Source organism: Euprymna scolopes, chromosome 10 (genome assembly GCF_053919585.1).
Source record: "Euprymna scolopes isolate OS-2025 chromosome 10, ASM5391958v1, whole genome shotgun sequence".
Lineage (NCBI taxonomy): Eukaryota > Metazoa > Mollusca > Cephalopoda > Sepiida > Sepiolidae > Euprymna > Euprymna scolopes.
The window spans coordinates 42,265,573-42,283,696 of NC_136491.1; the positions used below are offsets into that span (position 1 = coordinate 42,265,573).

General features: G+C 34.3%; 1 protein-coding gene across 2 annotated transcripts in view; it reads right to left on the bottom strand.

The window, feature by feature from the left end:
• Positions 1-331: 331 nt before the first annotated feature.
• LOC145285944 (T-complex protein 11-like protein 1) overlaps positions 332-18,124 on the bottom strand; it is a 70,574-nt gene continuing 52,781 nt past the window's right edge. For both annotated transcript variants that reach the window (XM_080134451.1, XM_080134452.1), the window contains exons 6-10: positions 15,865-16,001; positions 8,922-9,157; positions 8,514-8,704; positions 5,558-5,724; positions 332-646 (exon numbers count right to left, since the gene is read on the bottom strand). In XM_080134451.1, coding sequence (XP_079990577.1) covers positions 354-646; positions 5,558-5,724; positions 8,514-8,704; positions 8,922-9,157; positions 15,865-16,001 — 1,024 coding nt within the window. In that variant the 3' untranslated portion in view covers positions 332-353. The remainder of the gene's footprint in view (positions 647-5,557; positions 5,725-8,513; positions 8,705-8,921; positions 9,158-15,864; positions 16,002-18,124) is intronic.

Below are 18,124 nucleotides of genomic sequence, written 5' to 3' on the forward strand. Positions count from 1 at the left end.
CCAGGCTGAAATGCTAGTAAAAATTAAAAATTAAAAATGAAAATGAATTCACTGCATCCTGAGCAACACCTATATATAAATTATTTCATGTATCTACATAAAATGTTATAAGCAGATATAACTTTATGTATCAATTTTCAGTTTTACTTCCAGAGTGCTCAATATGTAAGTAGAGCTAGGTAGTAATTTATGAAAATGCATGGCAATTAAGCAACAGAACCTTCCACATTTTATTCTAGCCTGACAATTCCTTATGGGAATGAAATTAAAAGATTCTGTATAGTTTAATTGCCATATATGTCCATAAATTACTATATAATTATATATATATATATATTTTTTTTTTATAAATATTACTGATGAACTGATGAAACATTAGAAGATGCTTCAGAATTTGAATTGTCCGAAGATTCTGGTGTTTTCTTGGCTGGAGATGAATCCTTGTCATTGTTACTTTCCAACAGAACAGAGAGAATCTCCTTATAATATTCGTGGTAAATGCCAAAATTAAGTCTGATAAGGTGTGCAAAAGATTTGCAAAGCGTAAGCAATTCTTTCTCAACAGTCGACAGGCCAACTGGTATCTTCACTTTGTCTGCATTGCCGCAGCTGATGCACTGGTAAATGAAATCATTGATCCGCTTCACTGAAATGAGAAAATGTAAAAATATCCAGTTGAATTTGAATTATTATTTAAAAAATAATTTTTTTAACTTTTTCATTCCAAACAAGGCATATTACCACTTGGATGTGAGGGTCTTATTAGAATAATGTCTACAAGGGGCCATGCGGCGAGTCGAGCAGCAAGATGTTTGTTTGCATTACATAAAAACGTCTGCATGTTAGTACAGTCAGGAAAGCAAGGAACAAGTCTAGCAGTCCGAGGGAAGAAACTATTAGAGTAGAAGGCTTTCTGGCATCTCGGGACTTCCAGAATGAAAGGGTGGGATTTTGTTGTTTGTTTGGTTAGTTGAGAGTATGTACCTTGACGGGGGCATAAATGCTATGAATTCATCAAAGCACATTCTTTATGAACAGCACAGCAGGCTCCTAACGACGGAGGGATGATAACCAGTTTGTGGACAATAAAGCAAATAAAAACTCAAATGTGTAGAAAGAAGTACATTTGGATGACAAATCTATTGAGATTGTTCAGAAGTTTTGTTACCTTGGTGATATCATTGCAGCACAAAGAGTAGCTAGTGCTGGCATGATAGCAAATGTTGTAATTGGATGGTGTGTGTTCAGTAAACTTTTGCGATTAGCATTACTGCCATAAGATTATGTGCTGCTCTCATCGACGATCGTCGATCCCAATGCTTGTGGACCATGATTTTCTGTTCGCCTTTATCTCTCATTTTGGCCATGTTGTTTGCTGCATTGATATTAGCTGAGGAAGCGGGCATAGTATACAAGTGTATACAAAAACAAAATAACACCAATGCACAAAAAAAGCAAACTTTAATAAATTGTTATAATGTGATACTATCAAGGTTCCTGAGGTGGTCAGGAAACAGAGGAGAAAGAAAAAATATATGACTAAAATAATAGCGGAAATAGGTTTATGATTACATTTACAAGGGTATAGGAAATGGGTTTGGTGGAAAGACAATGGATAAGAAGTTGTCCAATAAGGAAGCTGAGGTGGGATTGTTCGTGAAGGTATGACGATGATTCGGATAAAGAAAGCCCGTATGGTTAGAGTTAGTTTATGGCCACTTTCAGGAATGACAATGAGTTTTGCAATGGTTTTATAATGGTCTTTGATTTTGGACAGTCCAATTGAGAACAATTGCAAGTTGGACACAGTTGAAGGCAGGTTGCAGCTTGGAAAATAACGAGAGTTTAGAAGATCAAGATAAATTGATCAACCAATTGACGAACATAGCCTCGACAGAAAACTAAGACGCAGATGCAGTATGTAGAGGGTCAATGGTGTCACACACACACACACACACACAGAATGCAACTGATATTTACAGAAGGTGTCAGAGTTTGCATTTTTTGTCTTTTGTTTAATTTTATTGCTTTTTATACTTGCGAACCCATGCACGTTCTTGGATACCGTTCCAAACAACAAACTGTGTCAAACAATTCTAACTACTAAGTATATTAACTCAAAATCAGAAATCCTAAACATCTGGTCTTTGTTACCGATTGACTGAGAAGCAGAAATGACTCACCCTCTCAGCCACTTCCAGAATAATATGCGAATGATACAATGGATGTGTAATGAGAGTCTTAAAGACAGGCTTAAAAATGTGTGCAGAATAGAAATGGTCATATTGAAAAATCTGAGAGGGCTTGGATTAGTAGATGTAGTTGAGGGAGCAGGGAAATGCTACGGTAAGCATGAGGGAAAGTGATAAGGAAGAATTTGAGAGAAAAGGGGATATATAAAGAACTGTTCAAAGATAGATTAGTTTGGAATTCAATTTCTGAAAGTCATTCAACACATGTCAACGTGTAAAAAAGATTTTAAACCAATGGTGATGGTGATGATAACTTTAGTTGTTTTTTTGTTTTTTTTTTTTACACAGTGATCACCACTTATCAAGGCCCGGAAGCCACTCAGGGATAAGGGTTATTGCAAGTACATTACGTTAGTGTGAAGATTTGATGAAGTGTTTACTTAAGGGGGCGGTTCATTAGGAATTTGTTAACGTTGGACTTGAACACATCCAAGTTGTAGTTCGGTGGGAAGCAGGCAGATGGAACAGAGTTCCACAGGCGTGCAGTTCTAAGAAAGAAGCTTTGTTCATGGAATCCACGTTTTGATTTAGGCACAGATAAAGAGTGGGGGAAATTTTTCACAGTGGATTCGGCTAGACGGGTGTTTTTTGTGAAAGTTTGGCGAGGGGCACCAGAGATTGGAGTTCAGACGAGCACCTGCCATGGAAATAATGATAAAACAAGGATAGACTCGCAACGTCTCTTCTGTGGGAGAGAGGTTGCAGGGTAGAGAAAAGGGCATCCCCCACTAAGCCACAAAGTCTATTTTGTACTCTGTCAAGGCAGGATAGGCTGTTTTTAGCAGCTCCTGCCCAGATATGGCAGCAGTATTCCATCCTTGGACGTACTTGGCTTTTATATAGATAGAGAATTGCATCAGTAGTGAGATGTCTTTTGGAGCGGTAGAAGGATCCCACCATCTTTCCAGCGACCTTGGCAACAGACTTGATGTATGTGTTCCATTTCAGATCACCCAGACGAGAGCCATCCATCGCAATTGATGCCAGATGGGGATCAGAGCGTTGATGATGTAAGGATAGGAGTTTGGTTTTGGATGCATTAAAGGTAACCAGCCACGTCTTCCCCCACTGAACCACGCGCTTGAGATCAGAGGAGAGAGAATCAGAGAGAACTTTGTCATTTACAGCCTTTGATGTGTTGCTGTAGATGATCGTGTCATCAGCCTAGATGTCAACGAATGATTTAAGTATGTATTTAGGGAAGTCATTGATGTAGATCGGGAAAAGAGTTGGGCCCAGGATTGACCCCTGAGGGACTCCGGCATTTATATTGCAGGCCTCCGATTTTTGTCCATCTACCACTACTCTTATGAGCCTATCGGAGAGAAATGATTTAATGATTGAGAAAACATTTCCAGTTATACCATAGCTGGAAATCTTGTGAAGTAGACCCTTATGCCATACCTTGTCGAAGGCCTTTGATATGTCAAGAGCAATTGCCCTAGAAAGGAAGCCTTTGTCAAGAGATTCACTAATCCTGTGGGATATAACCGTCAGCACATCTGCGGTAGATCTTGCAGAGCGGAAACCATATTGTGTGTCACTAAGAAGGTTGTTCCTGCTGAGGTGGTTGACTATTTCTCTATTTAACATGGATTCCAGCAACTTACTCATAACACACAGGAGACTTATTGGTCTGTACTGAGAGGGAGATGACTTATCACCTGAATTCTTAAATACAAACTGGTGATTTTGATAAATTAAAAATCAGTACCAAGAGTTTTCCAGGTTCACAGTCCCAATTTACTTGCCTCCCCACAGGTCAGTTTTTAATGTGGGGAAAAATCCAGCTCCCCCCCCCTCCAAAAAGGAGCACTTTGGATTAGAAGTAATTTAAAATTGCCTCAGTGTGGAAGGATTTTTCTTTCCCTGACTAAGGACAGAAAGGATAAAGTGTAGTGTCATACTACACTTTACTTGTAGCTAAAAGACCATGAAAATCACAAAACATTGTAACATTTAAATGTGAGACAATCAGGCAAAAATAATCTTCAAACAAAAGCTTCCAATTTAAGGTTCCCTTATTTTGAAAACATAATTTAAAAATAATGAGATATAGGCAGATTGTTTGCTAGGGAGCCTGATGTTCATGAATGTGAGAGTAAAAAATAAAGGTTAAGCAACGTAAAATCGTTTTTGTTCAAGTCTTCATTGTGTTATAACATTAACATGATTAGACAAGCAACAACCAAAAGACACCAAATACAGATCTTCATTTTATGCATAAACATTCACTAGGTTGCATATTTAGTAGGTTGCATAGTTAAAATGCGTGTGAATAGCAGACTTGCTGCAGTTGAGCAATATTTAGTTAAGAGAAGTAATCTAAGCTATGAAAAATATTTGATTTTGGATTTGGCCACTCAGAATTTGATTTCTTTTTTAAAAAACAAGTTAATATCTCTAAATAAGGATTCATGCTGAAAGCAAGGTACTCGAGAAAAATAATGGTTGACTAGATATGGGAACTCCTAAACAGTGTTTTTTTTTTCTAATTTTCATAGATATTATTCTTTTCTGGTGTGGTACCAGGAATATATATATATATATATATATATATATATATATATATATATATGCCAACAGATGGGCAGAGGAGATCAGTTTGGTTTTCTGAGATCTAACAGTCAACTGAGTTCGTGTGCCTCTCCAATCAAGATGTGCCCTTTTGCAAGTCTGTTATTTGGTAATGAAAACAGGCATTATTGCCATCTCTAAAGAAATAAAACTTTGTTTTGGTGTAATTTACAACTGAATTTTATCAAGCACTTTATCTACTATGCCATACAAGTATGAATTACTTAGGACTTCCATTCAGTCATGGTTGACAGAACAAGAGCATGCTACCCTCAAGGGTTTCGTTCAAAATTTAGTGCAGATCCCAGTGTTTGACAGACAGATTTTAGAGTTTGATGGAAAGATTCCAGAGTTTGACAAAATACACCCGAAAAAGGTCAGACGTTACATCAACCAAAACATTGTGAAAGTAACACTGAAGATGAGAACAGTAGTTCGAATAATTCAAATAATGTGAAATAAAACATTGTTGTTTTAAATTGGCGTTGTGAATTTGCTTGGAAGAGGAGGATTTTTATACTACAGTACTGATCGAGACCCCACAATTGACAGGTGTCAGAATTAAATGACAATTTTGAATTGACACAAACACATGTCTGGTGAATGCACACAGAAAATGTTCGCATATGTAATGTGATATCATAAGTTACAAGCGAATCCTCTAAAAATCTCATCTTCAGAAAATTAATTTTTGGAGAAAACTAAAGAATTGTTTTTGCTTTACTTACGCATCAATTTGTGAACTGCATTTTGTGGCGAGAAAACATCTTGCAGTTGGCCGAGTAGCATCTTTTGTTTATCTGCATCAAGTTCATCAAAACCATGACTTTTCAGCCATGTGCTCGTCACAGATTTCACCTGCTCAGAACAACTTAACGAAACTTCTGAAATCTTTCTAGAAAAAAGCAGAAAAAAAGAGAAAAGACTGACATCAACATTTTGTGACAAGAATGCATTTCTTTATTAGAACTTATTTATAATTCAACAGCCAAATGGACAGCAGAAACCAGAAGTCAAAAAGCACAGTAGAATTGAAAATATATTCAAATTCGATGCTAAAAAATTATTTGTTTTCAGTAAATGAACATATATCAAACTTCCTCATTGAGTTATAGACATTCATTTTTCTTCATTGTCAAACTATAGTATATATATGCTTTAATAGAATGTTTTTTCAATTATATTTCATATTTTGTGCATACCAATCCTTTTTGTTTAGAAGCTCAATGTATGTTTAATATAACAGAGCATATATAAAAGAATAGCAGTACAGTTATATTCCATATTTATTTCTTATGTAAAACAGTTCCTCCAGCATATTACAATTTCGGTATACTTTTACACATCCGTTTTGTTATGCAGAAACAAACGGTTATTATTATGTCAATACCATCTCTTTTTGTGTATATACTCTTCAGAAAAATTAAAAATTCTTTGCCTAGGTAGAAAAAATGCATGACAATCCTATTTCTTGTCAACTTACCCCAACTCACTTTTTTTTTTTTTTTAAATTTATTTCATTTATTTATGAATTTTTAAAAAAAATTTATTTTTGTTTTTATTTATTTATTTTTTCTCCTGAAAGCAATTAAATACTGATTATTATTTAACTTTAGTTGGGTTTTAGGCAGGATAGTAAATATTTATTTCTATGCAAACAGCATTGTACAAGTTCTTGCCGTTTATTTAATAAATTTTCCTTAGATACTGCTATATAATAAGCCTTGAGAGTGAAGATGTTGCAGCGCTCAGATTTGTTAGGTGTATATTTCTTAGCCCTTCCTAGTATTGACCATTTTAATTTGTATTCCATGTTCTTTCTTCATAGTTCATTTACCCATTTAGCTAAAGAAGTTGATTTCTTATTAGGTTCCTCATTTTTATTTTATTTTAAAAGATGATATATGGTTTCAGAATCTGTCCTTAAATTGACAGCCTGCCGACCCTATATATGCGTTAGTTCTATTACTTTCAATGACTTCACATTTATATACAATGAATTACGTTTAGGTTACTACACCTCATCTCTATCCCTCACTTTCAATTTACATATGTTATATTAGGTTTGTAGCACTCTACTCCTCTCCTTTACTTTTCACCTGTACTCGTATATTTTTTTTCGCAGGATTTATTTACTATACTATCTACTGAATTTTATTTTATCTAGCTCTACTCAACCTTTATTACCATTTTATAATCTTTAACAATCCGTATCCATCCAATCTCTCTGCTCACTGAATATACAATTTCCCATTTATCCAGCCATCTCTTTATGTTTCCTCTATATATCATTACCACCCGGCACCATATTATATTATTCCCTCTATTCCTATATAGCTCCTTATCTATCGCAAATTCCCAGCTAACTAAAATTCACCTACATTAGTTTAACACCCCTTGTGTATCACACCCCTATATACCAGATACCTTAATATCCCCCTAGCTAGATGTAGCATTGAAATGTTTGCAACGTAGCCTTCTAGCCCTTCTTCTGATGAGAAGCATGAGGCTTTGAAATACCTAGGTATAAAGAGCATATAGCACCTACCCAATTACTGTCTATCCTTATTACATTGACAAAGAAATCTATGCATACCGACATATGACTGTTCTTGTCTATAATTGCTATTATTATATTTAAACTCCACCATACCTGTTGAACTTTACACATGTTTATAGGTCTAATCTTAAAGAAGCTTTGTATATTTCTTTTTCTAATAGTCATATATATATATATATATATATATATATATATAGCTATTAAAAAGGGAAGACTGATTTTTTTTTTGTATCCATAATAAAAAGAAGGACGTAGGGAAAACATTCAATGGGAGGTTGAGAAAAAAAAAAGTTAGATAAGGGCGTAGAGTCAGCCGACCAAGTTTTGCCCTCACTTTTCAAAGTCGAATCAATTTGGCTTTGAAAAGTGATGGCAAAACTTGGTCGGCTGACTCTACGCTCTTATTTATCTTCTTTTTTTTTTTCTAAACCCCATCAAATGTTTTCCCTCCGTCCTTTTTACCATGGATGCAAAAATACTCAATCTTCCCTTTTTAATAGTTATAATAAAGTTTTGTACCCTCCAAAAAATAATATATATATATATATATATATAGAATAAATGTCAAAAAGTTATATTCCAAAATTCATGATGTTGACCATCTTATTATTTATTCCTTTAAATCAGTTGACTTATACAATTCTTGACAGTATCTGTTTCGTAGTGCAAAATCAATCACTTAATTATTATCTCAATTAGTGAATCTATTATGCCCTTAACTCATCAGAAGAAATAGCAAAAATCAATCCGTATTTATATATATATAAAATGTATTGTCATGCCTATTTCATTCTAATTAAAATTTTTGATATTTCTGATGAGTATACACAAGAAAAAAAATCAATATTGACATATAAATAATGATTGTTTCTGCATAACAAAACATGCCTGTAAAATGTACGGAAATTTTGATATGATGAAAGAACTGGATAGTAATACTAAATAAAATCTTGGAACTTGGAATCTAGCTATATTGTTATTCATTTATATATTCTCTGTGGTTATAAAAGGATTATTATTTACAAACATGAAATATAACTGAAAAAGCATATTTTCCCAAAAACGTCTGTGTGTGTGTGTGTGTGTGCGTGCAATATTTTATTTCTGGAAAAGGGCTTTCTTACTTTTCATTTTTTGAATCAAGTTTGTCTAGCAAAACAGTTAAATCCTGAATCAGCTGCTCCCGGAGTTCAGAGACACCAGAAATGGAACTGCCGATTGTATTGTACGTGACCAACAGGATGCCTGCCATCAAACGCAGCTTATACAACTGTTCCTGAAACTTCCGGAAACGATTCTCATCTAAGCACATCGTCTGAAATTTAATAAAAAAAGAAAAAAAAAAAAACAATGTGGAAAGGTTCATGGATCACTCTTGGAAAATACTCAAGTGTAGGCAATAAGAATTGGGTTTAAGTATGGAATAATATCAAAAGGGTTGATATGCCATGAACAAAAACCACAACTTTCAGGTGCATCGAATATATATATATATATATATATATATATATATATATGAATTATCAAGTTACCTCTGGATATGGTTGTAGATCATCCCAGTTGATTAGTTCCAAGTAGGCAGTGTTGAGAATCACAGTTCCCGTGACAGATACAGAAGAATTCACTGTTGGGTGCACATTTCCTGTCAGGGGACTAGTTTCACTACTCATAGCTCCTTCATTATTTGGAACAGAGGGAGAAAGAGTGAGTTTCTTATGGCTTCTTTGGAGCCAACTTTTTGTGTTTTGCAGTGGATCCTGTCCTTTCTCTACAAAAAAAAAAAAAAAAAAAAAAAGAAAACAAATAAAAAATACACATACATACAAGGTCATTGCAGTAGCAAATATATAACTACTTATGATAGAAGCAACACTTTCAATAAATATAGATAGGTCATCAACATAGTTTTTAAGTGAATAATTACTATAACTATTGTGAGGTTTGCATTCAAGCTTGACATTTATAAAAAAGGAAATACACTTTACTTAAAATTCATTCATATCAATAACATTTTGATTCATTCATATCAATAACATTTTAAGTCATTTGTATTTTTTTTCTTGGACGTACCTGGCTCTTATATAGATAGAGAATTGCATCAGCAGTGATATCTACTGGATTGATAGAAGGATCCCACCATTTTTCCAGTGGCCTTAGCAACAGATTTGATGTACATGTTCCATTTCAGATCAGGAGTAAAGGTCAAGCCCAGAAGTTTGTCAAAACATGAGGCCTCCCCAAGACGAGAGCCATTCATTTCAATTGATGCCAGATGAGGATCAGAGCGTTGATGATGTAAAGATAAAAGCTTGGTTTTAGATACATTAAAAGTAACCAGCCACTTCTTTCCCCATTGTACCACGTGCTTAAGATCAGAAGAGAGAGAATCAGAGAGAACTTGGTTGTTTACGGTCTTAGATGTGCTACCATAGATGGTAGTGTCATCAGCATAAATGTCTATGAATGATGTAAGGATGTGATTTAGAAGATCATTAATGTAGATCAGGAAGAAAGTTGGGCTCAGGATGGACCTCTGAGGGACTCCAGCATTAATACTGTGAGCTTCTGATTTTTGCCCATCAACTACTACTCTTATGAACCTATCAGAGAGAGAAATGATTTAATAATTAAGACATTTTCATAGCTGGAGATCTTGTGAAGTAAACCTTTATACCATACCCTATCAAAGGCCTTTGATATGTCAAGAGCAATTGCCTTAGAAAGGTTGCCTCCATCAAGAGATTCGCTAATCCTATGTGATATAACTGTAAGCACATCTGCTGTAGATCTAGCAGAACGGAAACCATGTTGTGTGTCACTAAGAAGGTTATTTTTGCTGAGATAGTTGATTACTTCTCTATTTAACACAGATTCCAGCAACTTACTCATGACGAACAGGAGACTTATTGGCCTGTACTGAGAGGGCAAGGAGTGATCACCTGAATTCTTAAATACAGGGCATACTGATGAGATTTTCCAGGGTGATGGGAAGCAATTCTCCTTAAGACAACGTTTAAACAGTTTTGTAAGTATGGGCGCTAGTTCTGGTTGAAATTTTTTGAGTACTATAATTGGAATACCGTCATTCATTCGTATCAATAATATTGTGGCATCATTTCTTTAGGTCTAAAAGGTTAAATCTGCTTATAAAATATGCAGAACTTTTTTTATTTGTATGCATATCCGTAATTTGAATTTTGTTAAACGAACATCTCAACAACTTTTACAAATGGAAAATATTGCATTAACACTAAATAATAAATCCAAATGAATATATGAGAATGTTTCAATTCCATTAAATAGGTTAGGATCATACTGTATATCGACACATTGCCAAACTTTCAGACAAAACTCGATATTGCTCATTAGCATGTGTACTTTTATGTTATAGTTTAATAAATTAATATTATGTAATATAAAAATGAAATTAATTCTTGCATAAACTTAATTTCATCTATAGTACTTTTTATCATAATTATTAATACGATTAATTACAGAGATTTTATTATAAATAATAGCACTTTAAAAACATTCTTAGCATTTCATTTTCAAATGAGATAATTACATGAAAACTTCTAGCATGAAATAGTACTGATCTCTTGAAGAACAAATACTACCATTTGATCTTAACCAAATAGGCAAAGGAGCAATAAAAAAAAATGATTTTTGTTACCAAGAAGTTTTAAATGAATGAAAATAATCTCTATATGTATGGTGCATAAATGTATAGTTTTTAAAATAAATAATTTTACTTTTGATTTATTCATATCATTAATATAATGGGGTTTGCATTCACACTTGATATTTATAAAAAGAAAATAGGTTTTACTTTTAATTTATCCATACCAATAATATTGTGGGGTCTATGCCAAACTGTGTAGACCCTAAGGATCTAGTCTTCTATTATATAAATGTCAGTTGTCTGCGTTTGCATGTCTGTTAAAAACTTGTCATCCACATTGTATAGGCACAAACATGGTATCACTAGAAAGGGCAATCTCTCAGACACATAATATAAAAAAATTGGAAAAAATTGTCAATTATTTTTTGTAGAAATGTTTTATTTGAAGGGGAGGGGCAGATAAAAACCTTGCATTCGATGCGGTTTGCAAACTGTACATGTGCAAATCGTCATTATGTTCTTTTGTTTTTAAAAGCTAAATTTGCACTGTATATAACATCTGTGTCCTCGTGGTCCCATCGATAACATGTTCGCTTACTAACTTATGTGAGTTCGCACCATGCACGCAGCATTTTTTTCCTTTGCTTACAAAATTTGGCTTGCGGTTTTGCTTCTGATTGATTGCATCCAAGTCCCGGTTTTTTTTTAAAATTTTTATTTAACCGTATTTTACAACTGGGTAACGCTGGGTGCACACTTACTAGTCTGTTATATAAAAGACGTGCTCGGCATTGCCCGGATGTTTGGAGGTGTGTGTTGAGCAAAAAAAAAAAAAAAAAAAAAAGTGGCAGGCAGGCTTAAACCTATACCGCAAAGGAGGAAAAGAACGTGAACGCCCCCCCCCCCAAAAAAAAACATGACATCTTTGCCGTTGGGTCCATTGTCAAACCTAAAGTGGCAAACGTTTAAATTAAGGCTAGTCAATTGAACAGAGGGAATGACTTTCAAAAATATCAGCGAAAAAAGCGACCCCTTCTTGTAGAAAAGTGCTTAGTTGAGGGTGAAAGAATAAATGTTTTTAGCCGATTTTTCGATATTTGTCGTCCGAAGGGTTGAGCTTCAAAACGATACCAATCTCGTGAAAATCCATTGCCTCTGTCAAAAGTTGTAGGCAGACATACAAACATACATACATTTAAACAGACAGGTAAGATTTATATAATAGACTAACGAGGGGTACCTGGCGTTGCCTGGGTGCTTGTAGGTGTGTGCGTTGGGGAGGGGGGTGAAGAAGAACAAAAAGGAAACTTAACTTTGTTTAAATATTAAAAAAAAATGATAAAAAACAGCGATTTTAAAAATGGAAATAAAAAAATTAGGGGGGGGGGGCTTCTGAACACCTGCGCTATAGCGACAGTCAATGTAAGAGTGATTAAAAAGTGAATGTCAAACATCACGCTATTCCGCAGTTTTTAATGAGGTCAAATCGTTTTACTTCGGGATAGTTAACGGTGACGTTTACATCCGGTTCGAATCCAGTTTCGCTGTTTTATACTGAAAAGTGAAAGCAACATGCGGCGATCCGAATATATGGAATATTTATCTTTTGAAAGTCGGGCAAATTAAATAGACAGGCAACCCCCGTTGTTAACTCGTACATATTATGATTTAGATGTGATATAAAAAGTTTTAAGAAGAAGCGACACCCACGAGAAGGCGTCGGAAAAAAGCCTTTTTCGGACATACATGAAAACGCACACAAACATTTAGGCTTTTATAGATATAGATGGTTATCTGTTGTGAGTATGTGTATGTCCAGCTAAAAGTTAAAAACTTCAAAATAAAGATCTACAAAGTTGTATTTTCTTGATAGGCATTGCCGCACATGAATAATATCTAAAACTTAAAGATTATTCATTCTTTAGAGCTTAACTAAACCAGGTTTTGTCAGGAAGGAGGCGATTTTTCAGCCATTTTCATTAATTTAAAAAGAAATGGAATCTATTATATAAAGGAGAATTGTGTAACTATGTCCAGTTAGAGAGGAATTGACTGGGCAGAGAAGAAAGATTGGGGAGAAGAAGGGGAAAATGGGAAAGGAGAAAATAGAAAGATAGAGATATAGAAGTTTTAATTAATATGCTTTGGAGATGTCAAGTTTTTTTCATAACAAGCATTTCAGCCCGGCGTTGCCCGGGTGTTTGGAGGTGTATGTTGAGCAAAAAAAAAAAAAAAAGAAAAAAGCAGTCAATTTTTTTTAACTTTGACCCCTATTATGATTCCTTAACATTTATTGTTTTGGGCTCAAATCAAGTTATTAAGTTAGATCCATGTCCAAGGAACCTATACCTAACATTTCAAATGTTTAGACCCAAAATTGGCGGAGGAGTTTGGTAGAGTTCTCGAAGGTCAAATTGTTGAACTTTGACCCCTTAACAGCCAAATTTCTGGCCAAAAACCAATTACATAGACTTTCCCAAATCTCAGTACCCTGTATATCAAATTTCGAGTCTGTAGACTGAAAATTGACAGAGTTATTGTGTAGGGAAATGTAAACACACAGACAGACACTTTCACTGTTATAGATATATAGATATCCAAGACATGGGAAAAGGTGATGATCAAATCCTCTAGTGCCAATTATGCCTCTGGTGGGAGATTTGGGAGGGAATGATTTCCGGAGTCCAAGTTTAAGGTGAACTGCTGGCCAAGAAATTCAGTTTTATCTGTTGCTGTACTAGTAACATCATGGTGGTTGGATAATGGTGGAATTGTGGAGTGCTCATTGTCTATCACACTATTATAGATTTTCCTGAAACTACAAGTTCCCAATTTCTATGACTTGATGCATTTTTGGTCATCTTGGTATGCCTACTCTTAGCTGCGGTTATCACACTCTTCCAATGGTTTCTTGGTGTTATAATTTTTTGTCTATTTGTAGCCGACTTATAATGGAATGCATGCTGCCTATGCACAATAACAACCACACAGCTCTATTAAGGCCATAGTCATTGGGGATGGTGACATCAATAATGAGCGCAGTTCTTTCAGGCTTGTTCCATATAACAATGTCTCGTTTAATGGTCATTGTCTTTTATGTGTTTGCACGCCTGTATGTCTTTGTCATAGAACAATGACCTTTTCTACTGATAACATCAAATAGAATGGTTACAGTGTTCTACGACAAAGACATAAGCAGGCAAATATATAAAAGACAAGACCATTAAACCAGACATTGTAATATGGAACAAGCCTGAAAGAACTGCACTCATTATCGATGTCACAGTCCCAAATGGCTATGGCCTTTATAGCGTTGAACGGGAAAAAAATAAAATATCAGGACCTAAAGAATGATCTAAAAACAAAATGGTCTCTGAAAGAAATAAATATTACACCAGTTGTGATCAGAGCAACTGGCATCATAAAAATGAATCATAAATACTTAGAAACAATCACTGGAAGATGGAGCTGTAACGGAATACAGATAGCAGCCATAAAGGGAACAAAATCTATCCTTAAAAGAGCCCTTGGATATAAATTCAAATCATAATAGAGTCAAGTGTTAGCTCCAGGAGGAATTAGCTCCCTTGATCTCTTAAAACTAATTGAAGTAAAAAAAAAAAAAGAAAAAAAAAGAGATTGAAATCAATCATTGGGAAGAGTGTGGCTTACTACATAACTTTTGAACCAAAACAAATGTTTCTATGCTTACGTTGACTCATTCTATTGCCTCCTTTTCAAAAAGGAGAGAACAAGTTTACCCTAAGATGCTGATGAATTACCAATCAGCATGGTTGGTTGTATCTCATTGTTTTGGTTTGGGATCAGAGGTTTATAGTGAAATCAACCATTATTACATTAGATGACCAGCATTTCAGAATGGGCTACGGGCAGCTGTCACATAAGCCTCAGCCAGTGTCACCAAGAATAGGTAGAGATATAAGCATGTTGGTCCTCATTGTTCAGTTGTCGGAAGAATTTTTTTTTGGGGGGGGTCTGCTTACATCGAGTCCATTTTCATATTTATGGCATATCAGCCCTTTTGGGAGGCTTTAGAAAATAAAAGCAGAAGTATCTTTTTTTTTTTTTATATCTTCTTCACATCTCTTGCTGTGTTGGCTTTTCTGAAAAAAAAGCTCTGGACAATTGAAACTTTATTCATTTTATGTGTCCCTGTTCTGCTTATCCTTAGAAGAAGGGTGGGAATTTCTCTATTGGTTCATCTTCCATACATCTCTACCTCTCGCTGTTTCTGTGATAAGTCTTCATCTTTTGACGACTGTGTCTGTCGGACTTGAACTGCTAACTCTAAACTCGAAGTGGACTAACTGACTGACGAAAAATGTATCATGTACATTTCTATATATTTTAGAGGAAGAGGAGGGATATGGATCACGTCACAGACATGTCATTTTGCACTCAACACTCGTCCTTGTCAAGGTTGTTTCAGTTTTAAGCCCGAGTCAACCAGTTTGATTTAGTTTGATCCTGTCTGCACTAAAAAGCCTGTTTAACCTCTGTTGGCTTGCTTTTCATTACATCATTATCTTGAAGGCCAGTCGGAAAAGTGATGTTTTGTGAAAGGGAATGTGCAATTGAAAAACAATATGTATGCTGTTAGACACTGGGTCTGTGCAAATCCAGGAACCAAGCCAATCTTTGTGGTGGACATTAAAATCTCCAAATGCATGAACTTGAGCATTTGGATCAAAGTTATTAATATGTGCTTCAATATTAAATAACCCAAAAAGTGTTGATCTGCCATAAAACAGTCAAACCAAACTTGATTATTTGAAATAGTCAATTTTATATGGACACAGATACAATATTCATTTGAAAAGAAGTTTTATTACCTCTGGTGTATTCGACATATTTCTTGAAGTTGTTCTTCTCTAAAGATGTGTAATGTTGCTGCATGTATGGCCGTGCTTGGTTGATAGTAAAGTTGGCCATGTCCATCGTCATCAGTTCTAACGTTTCCATTATACTCCTGAAAAAGAGTCAAGTCAAAAACAGAGATAAAAAGAATATTGTAATATATTTTCATTTCTGGTGAAAATATTTCTGTTACTGTTAAAAACTGTAATTTAGGAGAAGGAGGAAGAGTTGTTGCCCTTTTAATGCCACATTTGAGTGGGGAGAAAACTTGACTTCGAAAAAATTCCACTTCCGTCTTATTTTCTTGGAATTTGAAGGAGACTGATGCATATGCTGATGTTGGGTATCTAGATTGTTAGGAGCCCCCCCCCCCATTCACTGAGGTATTTATAACAACGATGGTTCACTGCTATAGTTTTCTTAAAAACTATGATATTATAGATTTTCAAGATTAGCAGTTAAGTCTGTGTAAATTTTTAGCCCGTTTGGGCAAGTTATAGCCAGTTGAATTAGAATGAGTACAATATGGATTATAGTTAAATTTGTGCTCAATTTTGCATTAAATATTAATCCCCAACTGTGTATTGGACAGATACCATAATACTTAATTCAGTACACCTTATCACAATAAGGTCCATATGAAATTTCAGCCATATCGGTTCAATAGTTTCTGAGAAAACTTCTAGAGTAAATGTAGTATTGTGGTGACTAATCCCAGTTAATCTATAACTGTATCGAACGGATACCATAATACTTAGTTCACTGCACTTTAACAACGGTTCATACAAAATTTCAGCTGGATTGACACAGTAGGTCATGAGAAAAAAATGGGACAAAGAGAAATATAATGTAGATGATATAACCATTAGAATAAATGCTGCTCATTATTTGAGAGCAGTTTGATTTAAGATCAACAGTGATGCTGCTTAAATCAAAGATGGTGGAATGAAAGAGTCAGATGACTATTACAATAATCAACATCATTGGACAAGTATCAATGTACAGCATGATGCCAAGTGTATTTGTCTGCCTGTGAAACATTACTAGATGGTATAATGAACAATTAACTCGCACTAAACATTTTAATGAGCAATTAACTCGCACTAAACATTTTAATGAGCAATTAACTCGCACTAAACATTTTAATGAGCAATTAACTCGCACTAAACATTTTAATGAGCAATTAACTCGCACTAAACATTTTAATGAGCAATTAACTCGCACTAAACATTTTAATGAGCAATTAACTCGCACTAAACATTTTAATGAGCAATTAACTCGCACTAAATATTTTAATGAGCAATTAACTCGCACTAAACATTTTAATGAGCAATTAACTTGCACTAAACATTTTAATGAGCAATTAACTCACACTAAACATTTTAATGAGCAATTAACTCACACTAAACATTTTAATGAGCAATTAACTAGCGTTAAATATTTTATTGAACAATTAACTTGCGCTAAATATTTTATTGAACAATTAACTCGCGCTAAATATTTTATTGAACAATTAACTCGCGCTAAATATTTTATTGAACAATTAACTCGCGCTAAATATTTTATTGAACAATTAACTCGCGCTAAATATTTTATTGAACAATTAACTCGCGCTAAATATTTTATTGAACAATTAACTCGCGCTAAATATTTTATTGAACAATTAACTCGCGCTAAATATTTTATTGAACAATTAACTCGCGCTAAATATTTTATTGAACAATTAACTCGCGCTAAATATTTTATTGAACAATTAACTCGCGCTAAATATTTTATTGAACAATTAACTCGCGCTAAATATTTTATTGAACAATTAACTCGCGCTAAATATTTTAATGAACAATTAACTCGCGCTAAATATTTTATTGAACAATTAACTCGCGCTAAATATTTTAATGAACAATTAACTCGCGCTAAAAATTTTAATGAACAATTAACTCGCGCTAAAAATTTTAATGAACAATTAACTCGCGCTAAAAATTTTAATGAACAATTAACTCGTGCTAAAATTTTAATGAACAATTAACTTGTGCTAAAATTTTAATGAAGCTTCCTCAGCCATGTTGAGCTCCTAACAATCACAAACTCTACTATAATCTATCTAATATATAATGGACATGCAAAAATATTTCCACTCAGGAAATAGCAATTAAAATATCTAATGTTTTGAAATTCATGGTTTTCCAAGTACTTTATATTCCTACAGGGATCATTAATGCAATATTTTTCACTCTT